A 15118-nucleotide genomic window follows, 5' to 3' on the forward strand; every position below is an offset into this window, starting at 1 on the left:
AGCTCCGATTTGATAGCAGAAGTCTCACTCCAAATCAGTCGAGTGGCATCTGTTCATCGGCTGGGTAAAGCTGTGTGGAAGCTTCCTGGTCTGTTGCTCCACATGAAGCCTCGGGTATTCACGGCCACCGTCATGCCCTCCTGTATTCTTGCGGAAAAGCGGACCCCCCCCCCCCCAATGGAACATCTTCGCCAGTAAAACACATTCAGGCTGGCATGCCTATGATCCATCCTGGGTTTAGCCAGGCTGTATTGTGTGAGGACTTCACAAAATCTTGAAAGAGCTCGACAAAGTTCATCGGTGAGCTCCGGGAGGCAAGGCTGCGTTGGCTGGGTTATAGAGCCTGCATGTACAGCCACCGCATGCCTAAATAGCTTTTGTTCAGCCAGATAGAGGGGGCCAAATGGACGTGGCAGGGGCTCGAGAAGAGATGTAATCATGTGGTACAAGAGGATGTAGAGCTAAGTGTGCTTTCCGATGACTGGTACCAGCGGTGTCAAGATCGGCCTCTGTGGAGGAGGCTTGTGAAGGACGCTACTGGGTAGTTGGAGGCAGTCGCCCTTCAGCATGAACGGAGGGCTATGGAGCGACGCTCACCAACCCGAGCAAGCGCCAGGTGGCTAAACATAGTAGGTGGGCACAGTTGGGTGCACAGGTGGTGCATCGGCCAGTCGCCTCACTTTAAAGTGCACTTCGCCTGGCATAATCACCGTGGTGATGTCACCGCCACGGAGTGGCGAATGGAGGTTGTTGTTGAACTTCTTTCGCACCGTCTGCATTCAACCGTGCTAATCAGAGATGCGGGGGAAGGACAAACTAAACACAGTTTTTTAAGTTAGTTTTTAATCTAGATTTAAAAGTGCATATCACCAGTCGTTTCCTAATATCGTCAAGAAAGCATTTCAGACGGCCGAATAGGACTCAAAATGTCATTCAATTTATTTTATTTTATTTCTACGTGACTTTACCGAAAGAACCAAAGAGCAATTCCTGCAGTCACGAAAGCTTCAAATCAAGTTTGGATCGTAATTAGGTTACAAAATTAAGGTATGGAAAAGTTGAACAAGATACAGGGGTGTCTATCGATGTGTAAATAATGAACAATTCGTTGATTGGGATTGACGTTTAGGTTCACCAGGTGAGAAGAGCGCAAGACCTGGGTCACCAACATGACAAAAGCGATAGAGTGAAAACATGTACATGTACAACGGTGCAGAAAATAGAAATTATAGCAAAAACAGCCAAACAAAAACGAACACGAAACAAAACTCAACACACTCGCCATTAACACCGCTGAAAAGGAAAACGGATAGTCTGCGAAATGGCCCTTCTTCATATCGCATATAATTTAGATCAATTATCGCTGGTATAACTCTAACACAATAAAAAAATCGCAAAAAAGTTGTATTATTATTACATATTTTTTAAATATAACTGACGCTGATTTAAAACTTTCGTGACTGCAGTAATTCATATTCTTAGCTCTTTCGGTAAAGTCACGTTGAAGGGAAACAATAAAATACTAAAATATATATAAAACAATAAAAATATTTTATTGTTTCCCTTCAACGTGACTTTACCGAAAGAGCTAAGAATATAACTGACGCTGTTAGCAGGGATATACATATTAATAGCTATATTTCATATTCTTAGCTCTTTCGGTAAAGTCACGTTGAAGGGAAACAATAAAATAATAAAACATATATAAAACAATAAAAATTCTCACGACGTTTCGACCATAACACAAACGGTCGTCATCAGGTGTGTGGGTTTGCATTAATGTAGACCACCCTTGGCAGTGTCACCAAAGCTCGGGGCGACGTTGAGTGACGCAGAACCGGCCAGGGTGGTGACACCTGGGGACAACACGTTGGGTCTCACGCAGGCCGAGTGGGGGCGGCTGCAGGTAGAGGATGTGACATTGTTGAGCTTGCGGCGCCGCGCTGAGTTGAATCGCAAAGACCCTGCTCATTGGGGACTTCGCAGGTAGTCCCTCAGAAGGACTTTTGATGAGGTGGGACGAGGGGCTGCAGCATCACTGCATGGTGGTTCCCACTAGCCTGCAGGGGTCGGTTGATGCGGGTAGTACACGAGAATAAATTGTTACACCTCAGGGTTCCAAAAACGTTGCCATCTCTGCAGGTGTCTGATTTGTCGCGACTTGCTTGTCGGGCTTGGGAAGTGGTTGTCGGTGGGACGGAGGATGTCGGCGGCATTGTCGTTGACAAGCCATCACTCTGGCACCCTGGCACAATGTGGCCCAGTTGCTCACACCGGAAGCAATTCGTGGGTTCTTGCGGTAGAGGGGGTCGCCCTCTCTCTCTCTGCCTCCGATCTCGGGGCCGTCGTCGTGATGTCTCCTCCCTGCGTCGACCCCAGCCTCGCACTGCCACCGCCAAGTAGCTACACAAGGGAGCAGACATCGCGGCTCTCGCGATTGTTCACCTGAAGACGGGCGCTTGTGTTGCGTTCGAAACGCCGTCATTTATTTTATTTCTACCTACGTGACTTTACCGTAAGAACCAAAGAGTATAGCGACACATGCCACGGGCCCCGCGCTTTCAAGGGCCCCCCACTTTCAAAGCGAGGGGCGTCTCGGCCTCCCCTCGCCTCCACTGCAGGAATTTCCTCTGCACATTGGATGGTGGATCGAAGGCGGCTGCCATTTCGGAGGGTGCCTCGTCCTTTCTCGGGGATGTCTCGGAACGCTGCCAGAGCGTTATCGTCGAGGGCCGTCGGCAAGGCCCGTAGAGCCTCCTCCTCCTCCGTTCATCCAACAGATTCGTATGCTGCTTCGAACCGACAGGTAAAGGCGGTCCGGTCACATTCCCTCTGCCACGAATTCCCTGACGGGAGGTAAATGTCTGGGTCGGCCCGCCGCTCCCTCGTGTGCTGCCGGAGCGATCGTGCCTTGCGTCGTTTCCCGTGCTTTGCACGAATTGGGGGGGCCGTCGGACGCGCTGTGCCGTCAGTGGGCGAATTGGTGGCCAGATGACCGCGTGGTCTCCCCAGCGGGAACATCGGCGGCTTGAAACCACCCCGTCTAAGTCCCCTTCTCGCCGCAGCCGTGGGTAATTGTGCGTCGAGCTGCGCGACGGACACCAAGAGGCTCTAGTTATTCTCATCATGCTGATCGATGTCTCTTGATGTCTCTTGTATTCTGTTCATCTGCTTCCCATTCTAGTGCTGGTTCGTCTTCGTCATCTGGTTTTTCCGACTTTCGGCATGCAGGGGACCCATATTTGTTTCCAAGGAGCCGTGACGTAAAACATTGATTATATCACACTTAATATACATTTTTGTAATCTAACTCGGGTCGCTGGGTAGGTAGTGCTGCGTGCTAAACATTGTGCTTGCGTTCCCCACACACAGACACGAGGTCACGTATGCACATGCAGAAACACCCACGCGCGTTTACACACGGACACTCACGATCACGCGCATTTTGTTTTTTACCAGCTAAGGCTCGCTGAGCTATTTAGCACTTTTTTAAGTGACCCAGTCGCAAATAAAATGTCAATGAAGTGTATTAAAGCTTTCGTGACTGCATAAAATTGCTCATCATACATACGTGACTTTACCGAAAAAAAACAATGAGTGAATGAAGTGTCTTATCATGTCGAAATATATTGCAGCCAAATACTCCAAACGCGTGTTTTTTAATGTGTAGGGAAAAACCGGAGAACCTGTAGTGGATTGCCTTCTTTATGAATCTTGGGGAGACCATAGAATCTAGGGGGTCTTGCAGCAGAAGGTTTTAAGGAGGGACGTTTAGTTGGTTCGATTAGGGAGGTCGAACTTGTGATGATCTTGTTAGTTTTTATAGTTAGGCTATTATTAGGGTAATTTTTATTTTTTGAGTAACTTCCATCGTTGAGTAGGTTCTGGATTTTGTTGTTGTACGAATCCTTATCCATAAATACAGTAGCGTTTCCTTTGTCTGCTGAGAGGATGACTATATCACTTCTGTTTTTTAAATTCGCGAGTTCAGAGCGTTCATTTTTGCTGATGTTGCTAATGGGTTTCTTAGCATTCTTAAGAATAGTTGCTATTTCAGCTCTCGCAACGTCTGCTTGGATGTGTCCTATGCCTTTAAGGGCCACATCGACCTGAGAGATGATATCATCTACAGGAATATGTTTCACCGCACGTCATGTTGCTCTCGTTTTGCGGTGAACAGCACACCATTCTAAAACCTAAAATGGTATGCCAAAAGGAAATATATCGGAACTCTGCTCTGTCTCTATGTATAAACAAAAGTATTATTTAGCACATTGGCCTATTGGCTTTTCAGTCCGTGTCTCACTGCTAAAATTAGTAATGGGCAGCCCCAAAACCCTCTTGCAGCCTCTCCATACAATAGCCATTGTTAACAGTTGATTGCATGCGATTCTGCATTACCCAAAATACCGTGCAGCATCTCCAATCTGTCGCGTTATTATGGCTGCCGTGGTCACGTGACGGACTCGATGGACCCCGAGGAGCGATTCGAAGGGCCGGTGGATGCCACCGACACCATCCTGGAGCGTGTGGTGGGTGAATCTTACTTTAGTACGAGTGCAGCTGGGCTAGTGCTGGGCTGATCTGTATTTCCATGAACTGTAGTGTTTTTCCACCGTGATTGCCACGCTCCCCTCTTATTGACCAGCTCTTGGTTCCCAGCAACCCTCGTCTGGCCGTATGGTCTTACTGTTGCTAAGCAGAGACACTGAAGTCTGAAATGCAAGGCGTTTGGATTGAAGACTAGTTATGCTGATGTGGTTGTGTATTTCACACGTGTGTAGTTTGTACGTGTGACTGTGCTTGCTTATTGCACTTTGTATTGACGCTCAAGTACATGTCTGGTTGGGAGTATGGCGATGTGTGTGGTAATATGTGATGGTGTATATTTCTATGTTACTGGTTGTGTTTACATGTTGTGTTAATGTGTAATATGTAGGATGTAAGGTTGCATTAGTCATCGGATGTGTGGAAACGCATGTATTGACCAAACCACCCTAGATCTCCAATGATTAGCAGGATTGTGCATGGATATTGCTTGCATGAATGATCACAATTCCTAATCGTTATTATATGTTCCCTGCACCTCCGATTAGCATGGTTGGCTACATACGGTGTAAAATAAGTTCAACATACAAAATTCATTTCATTCTCTACTCTACGTTCCCACATTGATGCTCCCCACCAACACACTAACCCACACTGAACAAATGTGAAGTATGGTCAATTAACCCCCTCAACCCAAATTGCATGGGGAGGCCCTCATCGATGAAGTGCTGATTGAGTGAGTTGTAAATGGAGTTGTAAATAGGGTGTATGGTTGTTGCGACATGAGTAGTAGGTGTCATGTGATGTCATGTGATTGTTGAGTGTTGTATGTGATTGTATACTTTTTTTACGTGGCTTTTATGCCTTGTGTATACAATTGTGTAATTATGTCGCTGTGTGTAGTTACATAGTTGTGTTGTGTATGTGGTTGTGTCATTGTTTTGCTTCGTGTAGTGATTGTCGTCTGTTGTGCATGTGGTTGTGTAATAATTTTTCCCTGTGTGGTGCAGGGCACGTTGTTGGACGAGGTATCAGGGGTGAACAAAAATAAGGCCCCCGTGCTCCCCCAGGGAACCCTGCCCCCCAAGACCATCGTGTCCTCGTGGAATCGTCGGGTACACAAATACACGACATTCACGACGCAACACACGACGAGTATGCACTAAATTCACACGCGTTATACGTGAAGTGTTGGATCCTCGCTGCCTGAAGATCACAGGAGACGGTCTTAGATGATTGGCAGATGCACCAACTGTGACATACACACAACAAAGGCATTTGGGACCCCCACACACACAAGACATATGTATGAAGTGGTTGGGTGGCTTACGATTAATACTGGATCAGAGATACTTGAGCTGGTACCACTGTGATCCTGGGTTTTAATCTGGGTTTCAGCCACCGAAATCTCAGGTGTATTGAGATGGTCTCCATCTTTGAAAACACGTTTCAACCTTCTGTCAGTTCACTGCTGTATGACTATAATTAATATAAAACGTGACACACTCAATTCAAAGCGTGTGTCTTAAACGTACAAATCAATTTTAATGAATCTGTATCGTTGCATGCCTAGTTGTCGTCGACAGTGATCCGCTGACTCAACGTTTCAGTACTCTGCTGAGTCAGCATCTCGGCTCTCACGCAGAACCAGGAGTTTGCCTCGGCGCGAGGCCGCACATTCCACGCGCTGCAGGCCAAGAACATCGCACGGCCACAGCTCAGCTTCACGCAGAGAGTGGACAACTCAAACGTGCCTTTCCTGCCCAAGCTGCGTGTGAAGCCCAATGCCCTCAAGCCGCTGCCAGCAGGTACGGAAACACATCAGGGACACATACGGCCCATGGGGCCAGATGGCATGCAACCACATTTCATACAACCCATGACTTTGATGTGTGTTGAAATTTTTTGCGCACCGTCTTACGTAGCCAACCGTGCTAATCAGAGGTGCGACTGCACTTTATATATCCCGTAACCACATGAGGCCGAGCATTTTGAAATGGCACTCAAAGAATATTCATCTCTCGCTGAATATTCATCACACTCGTACAAATAAGCACATATGTTAACATGTAATAAATGACTAATGCATCTCAAATCTTCTCATGCTGTGACATGGATCACTTTACCTAAAGAACCAAAGAGAATGGATCATTGCAGTCACGAAAACTGCAAATCTAGAATATTGCATAAAAGCTGTTATGTATGCAAATAATTACATCGAGGTGCATGCTGGGAATTACTGACAAGAAGAAGACGAATACAAACTGGAAAACAAATGGAAATAAAATATGGATTGTTTTGGGGAATCAAGTTGCCTTTGGCAGGAAGCTTTACTCAAAAGGATGGACAAGAAAGTTAATGAAATAACAGCCAAAGGAGTGAATCTTTTAATATGACCACCGTGGTGATTGGGTGATGAGATTTGCTCATGCACAGACGTGAGATGAATTGTTGAATGACTCGACAGTGAAGTATGGGGAGGCCTTTACCCAGCAGTGATAAACGACGGCTAATGAGGTTGGTGTGAATGTGTGTTTGTGTGATTGCAGCACTGCGTTTACGCCGGGACGTGCACCCGGATGACCTGGACGTACCTCCCGCCCTCGCTGACCTCCTGCACCAGCAGCGTACGCATACACAGGAAGACGTGTACGTACACACACACTAACATACAGACACACGCACAGATGCACACACCAATACCATCGGAGGCACAAAGATATGTACTCATGCATGCATCAACACAATAAGATGAATGTATATACGTACTAATGCAGGCACATAAAACAACAACAAGCACAATTTACCACTAGTGCTAGGCTAGGTACACTCTGAGGCCACGTGAAGTGTTGAAGGCTCACTGGCAGGAGATAATATAGATTGTTGTGCTGTTTGTGAGCACTTATGAAGATTGGCACAGCACACAAGGGGGTAGTGTGGGAAACACCATGCCGAGGTGCTGGTTATCTCCCCATTACGGATGTACAGTATATACACTGCACCAGGTACTCATTCAAGGCGGAGTTCACCTAGCAAAGGCTCAAGACCAGTTCAGAAATTCTCCAATTGTAATATGAGGCGCAAATATATCGACTCATACACTGATGTAAACAGTTGCGCAAAGATGTGTACACTTAAATCTTGACTTAAAGCTTTCGTGACTGCAGGAATTCATATTATTTGGGTATTTTGGTAAAGCCACGTAGATAGATCAAATAATAAAAAATAATAAAGATAGAAATAATAAAAATAATAACAATATCACGACGTTTCGATCGCAACACAAGCAATCGTCATATGGTGACGATTGCTTACAAGCAAATTCCTTAAATTGACATGCTAATCTCTCACAATGTAATGGCCACCCCCACAGCTTCATTTGTCAAGATTTACCTGATCTTATTACACAGACACGATTTCAACCGAGAAGATGGGTACAAACCGAGCAATCATTGGAAGGACGTTATTAACCAGTTTAGGTCATAACTGGCTGTGATGTTCCCTCTCTACTTACCTATGTGAGCAGTTACATTTCAACTCTCTGCGTTACATTCACTAACACAACCACTTTTAGAGGTGTTAGTAAATGGCGGCTTGCCATCCTTTTCCACCTCCATGTGGCAATGTTCTTGCCGAGCTCTCTCCGAGCTTACATTGACAAGCAAATTTCTTACATTGACATGCTAATCTCTTACAATGACAAGCAAATGTCTTACATTGACAAGCAAATCTCTTACATTGACATGCTAATCTCTTACATTGACATGCTAATCTCTCAAAATACAATGGCCACCCCCACAGCTTCGTTTGTCAAGATTTACCCGATCTTACATTTACATACAAATTTAATCTCTAGCCCGCCCACTGACCCTTCCGCTACACCCATCCCAAACCTTTATAACTCCTTAGCAGCGCTCCCACCATATATTCTCAGCAGCTCTCCTGCGATATTTCTCACCTGATGACAATAGCTTGTGTTGTGATCAAAACGTCGTGATATTGTTATTTTTTATCTTTATTATTTTTTATTATTTGATCTATCTATGTGGCTTCAACGAAAGACCCAAAGAATATGTGTACGGTTACATGCAGACACACAAATGCAAATTAGATACACAAATAGACATTGGTACACACCAGTGTGTATTTGTGTTTCATACAAGTGTGCTTCTGTCCTGTGACTTCCCATCAGTGAGTATTCACTGATCGTCATGGCTTTGGAATGCACCTTGCCTGGTGCTGATGGTGTGCTGATGGTACCAGCCAGTGCTGAATTGTTGCTGCTGTTGTGTGCCCATGTGTGCGTGCAGCTTTGCCCACCATACCAGTTTGAGCTGGAGAGTTTCACTCCCAGTGAGGAGCTCCTTCAAGAGCCAGAACCACAGGTGAACACACACGTACACACAAGTACACACACGAATGTATATATACATACAAAGACAAAGATCCCCCATATAACCTGAACATACTTTTGCGGCAAGTGCTGTTAGCGAGCACCTCCGAAGGCCGGCATGGCAAACGAGGGGCTGGGTGGTCGATACCACACCCGGCCACCTTTATCTCTTCAGTACTAATGTTTACGCACTGCACCATTTACTCAGTTGAGGCTGAGTCGACCAAGGGGATGCCCAGAACCGGTTCAAGTGATCGTCACTGGTGTTGGCTTTGAGCAGGAATCGAACTTGGGACGCTGGGTTCATAGCGTTGTGCGCTACCGCTCCTCACATACACGTATACACACAACAAAGTGCTGGTGCTACTGCTGGTGATGTTACTTTTAACAGTGTTGATGGAGATGATGAACATGGAGCTGGTAGTGGTTGTTGGTGTTATTGTTGATGGTGCTGATGTTGTTGGTTCTGCTTGTGATGTTGATGGTCTTGATGGTGCCGTTGAGCAGAAGTTCCGGCCTCTGGAGGAGACGCCACTGACCTTAGTGACCTCCTTGGAAGAACTAGCGCAGGTCAACGAAAAGCTGCTCCAGTGCAAGGAGTTCACTGTGGACCTTGAGGTAAGGGCGGTGTGAGTGTGTGTGTGTGTGTCGGCGTGAGTGTCAGTTTGTGGGAAGCTGTAGTGTAGTGGTTAGCATTCTACACTATGAACCCAGCCACCCGAGTTCGATTCCCACTCATGGGCAACACCCGTGACAATTATCTGAACCGGTCCTGGGCCTCTCCTAGTATGACTCGGCCTCAATTGAGTACCTGGTGCGATGTTTAAAAACATTGCCGCTTGGGAGACAAAGGCGGCCGGGCATGGATGCTGGCCACCCAACCCCTCGTGTGCCGTTTCGGCCTTCATAGGTGCTCTCTAACAGCACTTGTCCCAACAGTCTGTTAAAGCTCTACGGGGGATCTGTGTTTGTTGTCTGGGTGAGTGCCAGCATGTGTGTGTGACGTGTGTGGTCGTATAATATCGAGTTGTGATGTGCGGTTGGTTTGTTGGATTGTGCCGTCTGTGTGCTTTCGTCCCGCTCGACCGCCTATCTGCCTCTTCTACTGTTGTTTGTCCGCCGACCGTTGAGCGGCTATTCCTGTGCGTGGCCCCGTAGCATCACTCATACCGTTCCTTCCTGGGCATCACCTGCCTCATGCAAATCTCGACGCGCGAAGAGGACTTCATTATCGACACACTGATGCTGCGCGACGACCTGCACATCCTCAACGAGGCCTTCACCAACCCCAACATTGTCAAGGTGAGAGGCACGCGTGCACGTAGACATGCATAAACAAAATAATCGAGTGAGACAGCAAAACAAGGAGAGAGACATCCCTCTCCCTCGCCGAATTTGTAGCACGACGCCTGGGTCCCTCCAGCTTGCTGCCAATGTATCATTGCACTGCCTGCACACTCGATATGAATGCCATTGGGTGAATGTTTGCAACAATACATTGCACTTGTATTGCACCTAAAGCGTAACAAACATCTCGGTGCGCAAAATTACACGGGGAGAACAGGAGGGGGCAGAATTTTTATTTATTTAAAGCTTTCGTGACTGCAGGGATTGATATTCTTGGTTCTGTCGGTAAAGTCACGTAGAAGGCCAACAATAAAATAATAAAAATATAAAACAATAAAATTCTTGCTGTAATTTTCAGACCTGATGATGATTGCTTGCGTTGCAGTCGAAACGTCGTGAGAATTTTATTGTTTTATATTTGTATTATTTTATTGCTTCCCTTCTACGTGGTGGTGACTTTACCGAAAGGACCAAAGAATAGGAGGGAGCAGGTCGGACCGAGCAAGGGAAATAGAGAAAGGAAGCAATTAAGGGGGGCTGGCTGCAGCCATGCCCTGTTGACAGCGGCGGCGACGATGGTTACTAGGGACGTAACCATCGAAACATGGGTCAACAGATAAATGTTGCGGTACATTAACATCTGCGTCTCATACACACTCGCATGCACACACTCACACACAAACACATACACACTCACAATTGCATACACACGCACACCAACACTTGCACACATCCACGTATGCACGCACACACACAGGCCTCTCCTACCAGACATGCTGCACTATGCGCGTGCCGACACGCACTACCTGCTGTACGTGTACGACCGCGTCCGCGCCAACCTGCTCACCAAGGTGCTGGGCCGACCCAACCTCCTGCAGCTTGTGTGGGACCAGAGCCGAACTGTGGCACTCAAGGTGAGTGGCGCGTGGACAATGGCTGAGCCAGGATTTTCAGGTGGGGGGGGGGGCAACCCCTCCAGCAATGAAAAAAGGTAGTGTTAGTAAGTAAGGACTTGTCCCTTGGAATCGAATTCGAACCGCATTGTGTGATCGGCGTCGCGCTCGCTGAAGGTGTTGATGCCTTCAGGGAAGTCGTGTCCTGTATACGCAACTGCGCACAATTCTGTGAGTCACTTATAACTGCTTTGCCGTTACTCATTGCCAATTATGGACTCGGACTATTGTCCTATCATCTCATCGAGTCCCTGACACGTAATAATATGCTACACTGTGGCAGTGGGGGTCGCAAAATGCTGATTTATTACCAATAAACCCCAATGATCTGATCTAAATTAGGGTTTTCGATCGGATCATTGGGGGGGCACGTGCCACCCCACTCCCCACTGGCTCCACCAGTGAGCAAGTTGCAAGCCTATCTTTGTAAGCAAATCCACCACTCTCACTGTCGATCGGGAAAATTTTCCCACCCCTCCAAAAATATTGTTTATTCTGTTTAAAGGCCTCGAGAAATAAACAAAGAATATATTTATCTTTTTAACTAGATCAACGAAGTGATATAGTTCATGGTGTAATGTATAGACTATTGTCCTATCATCTCATAGAGTCCCTGGAATGTAATAATATGCTACACAGTGGCAGTGGAGGGGGTCGCAAAATGCCGATTTATGTTCAATGTGGTCACTCGGGCCCGCCGTACCGTTTTAATGTTCATGCATCCTAATTAGTGCATTCACGATGAAAATTCCCACTGGAAACATTGGTTACCGACTTTCAGAACTGGTAATTGATGCTGAAAACAATTACCAGTTAACCGATGATCGTTTTAACAACCCTGGTAATTACTCTTTGGTTTTTTCGGTAAAGTCACGTATAAATGAGAAATAATTAAATTACATAATAGCGTACGACGTTTTGGTTGCAACACAAGCAGCCATCATCAGGTACAGAGGAGCTAAATTTACGAGATAGAGGAAACACATAACCCCAGATGTATATACAGACACCCAAGTAGGGTGGAACTAACACAGATACAACATGGGACACAGAGAGAGAAGCATACCAAACAAGTCTGAACCCTGGTAATTATTGCTGCTGTCACTACTTGCGTTGTTCCATCTACCTCTCTCTCCCTGTGTGCGTGTGTGTGTGTCTCAGCGCTACCACAAGCCGGTGTTCACCGAGGACTCCTACCTGGAGCTGCTGCACAAGCACAAGCAGCCACTGGATGTGCAGCAGAGCAGCGCCGCCCGGCTCCTGTACGCCTGGGGCCACCGCACGGCACGCACCGAGGACGAGAGCACGGGGTGAGAGCACACGCGGCGCTGAAATAGCCGTGTACTGCACTGCATAGCATAGTGCAGCAAAGCACGAGACTTTCCGACGGCGTAGAATAACACAGCAAACAGAACAACACCACAGTGTTAAAAATTTTTAACTTGATTTATCAGAATATTTATTTAGACTGGAGGAATCCGATGAGCTATGAACTCTTTATCACAGATGTCCAGAGTAGCGAAAAATGTATGAATATAAAGTATATAAGTACAAATTGTATAATTACATTAATTACTGTAGATTTTTTTACACTCAATGCACTCAAGGGCAAGGCAGCAAAACAACAACAAAAACGATCCAAGACCGCACCAAAACAACACACAGTCCCCCAATAAAATTGCACATTAAAATGGAAATATCGATCGATACACGGGTGTTTTATCATATAGCACAGTAAAACACTGGGGTGTACGACGCAGCACTTTTTAATTTACCTGATCGCGATCCTGAACCAGTTGTAGAAACTGCACATTCCAGTGCCGTAGGTCAATGGTTGCGTAGTACGATTACTGTTGCTGTTGCGTTGTTGGGCTTGTACGGCCTGTGTGATTATTGTTATTGCTGTGACGTGCATAGTGCCCTGGCCTGACCGGTGTGTGTTGTGCTCCTACTGTCACAGATACGTCCTCCCAAACCACATGCTCATGAAGATCGCAGAGGAGATGCCTCGGTAAGTCGCGCACGGTGGTGGTGGGGCCGGTGGTGGCAGGGACAGTTGGGATGGTGGTGCGAGTGATACCCATGATGGTAATGACAGTGGTGGTAATATTCGCCCTCCAACAACAACGAAGGGCAGAGGAGCGATGGTCACAATAAAGAGCGGAGTGCCGGGCGGCTAAAATGCAGCAAGTTGGCACAGTCGCGTGCACAGCTGGTGCATCTGCCCCAGTCATTGCAGTCAGTCAACCCATGGCACCTGGCTCTGTTCAGTGAGCCCCTGTTAGCGAGCCTTCGACACTGCACGTGGCTTCGGAGTGCACCTGGCCTGGGACAACAGCCGTGGTGATGTCACCACCACTTATTGGCTTATGGCGCCTGTTCTTGTTGTTGGTAATAGTGGTGGTGGCTGATGATTGTGCTGGTAGTAGTGAGAGTGGTAGTGATAGTATTGATGGTGGTCCAACTCATAATGTTTTGATGTGGATGGTGATCTGGATGCTGGTGATGATATGGATATGGTGATAGTATGATGGTCATGATGAAGGTTGCATTGTGGTAATAGCATTGGTTAGTATGATCCTGATAATGACCAGGCTATATATACGCACGCCAGACAAGACAGGCTTTACGTACGTATGCCAGCCTGAACACAATATACATACGTACGCCTGGATGAACAGGCTATACATACTCATTGGTTTTTTCGGTAAAGTCACGTATGTAGAAATACAATAAATAATATAATTTTATTGTATTTCTACATACGTGACTTTACCGAAAAAACCAATGAATAAATAATATAATTTTATTGTATTTCTACATACGTGACTTTACCGAAAAAACCAATGAGTAATTTTATGCAGTCACAAAAGCTTTAATACTTTATTAGGCTATACATACGTAGACTTTCCTGAGCTGCCTATACGCACGTTCGCCAGAATGAACAATATACGTATGTACACCAGCGTGAATAGGATATATGTACGCCATCTTGAACGGATATGCTTTTGCCAGTATCAACGGCTATAGGCACCCTAGTCCACGCCATTGCTGTTTGATGCAAGACAGAGAGGGAGTGCTGGCTTGTTGTAACGTTGTGCTGTTTCTGTGAGATTGTGTTGTTGCTGTGACGTGGTTTTTGCCGTGATGTTGCATTGCTCTGGCGTTGTGTTGTGACGCGTGTCGCTGCTCTAACATGTTGACATCGTCGTTGCCGACGCAGGGAGCTGCAGGGCGTGCTCGCGTGCTGCAATCCGGTGCCGCCCCTCGTGAGGCAGAACGCCAATGAGCTGTGGCAGCTCGTCAAGCAGGCACGCCTCGTCCCGCTCATCAAGGTGAGCGCAGAAGCGGAGGCGGCTCGGTGGAGCAGCGAGGGGTTCATAATGGACGGCCAGGGTTGAGATACGGATGAAGGATAGATAGGGCAAGAGAGTCGGAGAACGAGAACAGAGACAAAAGAGAGTGGAAGACAGAGACTGAAAGTCATAGGGGGAGAGGGATAGCGAGTGGTCAGAGGCAGAATGTTCATAAATAAATATAATCAAACATTTAATATAATCTTGATTTGAAGCTTTCGTGACTGCAGGAATCCATACTCTTTGGTTCTTTCGGTAAAGCCACGTAGGTAGAAAAATATTAGATCACGACGTTTCGATCGCAACACAAGCAATCGTCATCAGGTGGTACAACCACACCAACTGCTGAAGACAGCAGTGGGACAACCACACCAACTGCTGAAGACAGCAGTTGGTGTGGTTGTCCCACCTGATGACGATTGCTTGTGTTGCCATCGAAACGTCGTAATCTATTGTTTTTCTACCTATCTGACTTTACCGAAAGAACCAAAGAGTATGGATTTAATATAGGTGGTGACTGG

General features: G+C 46.6%; 2 protein-coding genes across 15 annotated transcripts in view; both read left to right on the plus strand.

Moving 5' to 3' along the window:
• Positions 1 to 1926: 1926 nt before the first annotated feature.
• Positions 1927 to 10210, plus strand: LOC142923470 (exosome complex component 10-like). 2 transcript variants are annotated; one of them, XM_076064613.1, is made up of 8 exons: positions 1927 to 2806; positions 4418 to 4532; positions 5559 to 5663; positions 6200 to 6356; positions 7098 to 7197; positions 8859 to 8933; positions 9449 to 9559; positions 10100 to 10210. In XM_076064613.1, exons 1-7 carry the CDS (start codon positions 2787 to 2789, stop codon positions 9477 to 9479), a joined length of 603 nt encoding a protein of 200 aa, XP_075920728.1. In that variant the 5' UTR covers positions 1927 to 2786; the 3' UTR covers positions 9480 to 9559; positions 10100 to 10210. The 2 variants fall into 2 exon arrangements, with proteins under 2 accessions (XP_075920728.1, XP_075920727.1); XM_076064612.1 differs by having other exon boundaries at positions 1930 to 2806; positions 6194 to 6356.
• The window catches only part of LOC142923469 (exosome complex component 10-like), a 32370-nt gene continuing 27357 nt past the window's right edge, over positions 10106 to 15118 (plus strand). For 10 of the 13 annotated variants that reach the window (XM_076064598.1, XM_076064605.1, XM_076064606.1 and 7 more), the window contains exons 1-5: positions 10106 to 10243; positions 11046 to 11202; positions 12403 to 12551; positions 13202 to 13252; positions 14465 to 14576. In XM_076064598.1, coding sequence (XP_075920713.1) covers positions 11062 to 11202; positions 12403 to 12551; positions 13202 to 13252; positions 14465 to 14576 — 453 coding nt within the window. In that variant the 5' untranslated portion in view covers positions 10106 to 10243; positions 11046 to 11061. Of the gene's footprint in view, positions 10244 to 11045; positions 11203 to 12402; positions 12552 to 13201; positions 13253 to 14464; positions 14577 to 15118 lie in introns of those variants that run through there. The other 3 variants (XM_076064608.1, XM_076064609.1, XM_076064610.1) reach the window with 1 other exon arrangement.

The sequence above is a fragment of the Petromyzon marinus genome, unplaced genomic scaffold, assembly GCF_048934315.1.
Source record: "Petromyzon marinus isolate PM22_M1 ecotype Great Lakes invasive population unplaced genomic scaffold, UKy_Petmar_22M1.pri1.0 PM_Scaffold_542, whole genome shotgun sequence".
Taxonomy (NCBI): domain Eukaryota; kingdom Metazoa; phylum Chordata; class Hyperoartia; order Petromyzontiformes; family Petromyzontidae; genus Petromyzon; species Petromyzon marinus.

What these genes read in the sequence shown, in the direction of transcription:
- LOC142923470 (XM_076064612.1), top strand. Translation starts at nt 2,787, where the DNA reads ATGCTGCTTCGAACCGACAG. An exon ending in ACACCATCCTGGAGCGTGTG is followed by an intron (nt 4,533 to 5,558) that starts GTGGGTGAATCT and finishes TGTGTGGTGCAG; the next exon opens with GGCACGTTGTTGGACGAGGT. An exon ending in ACGCATACACAGGAAGACGT is followed by an intron (nt 7,198 to 8,858) that starts GTACGTACACAC and finishes GTGTGCGTGCAG; the next exon opens with CTTTGCCCACCATACCAGTT.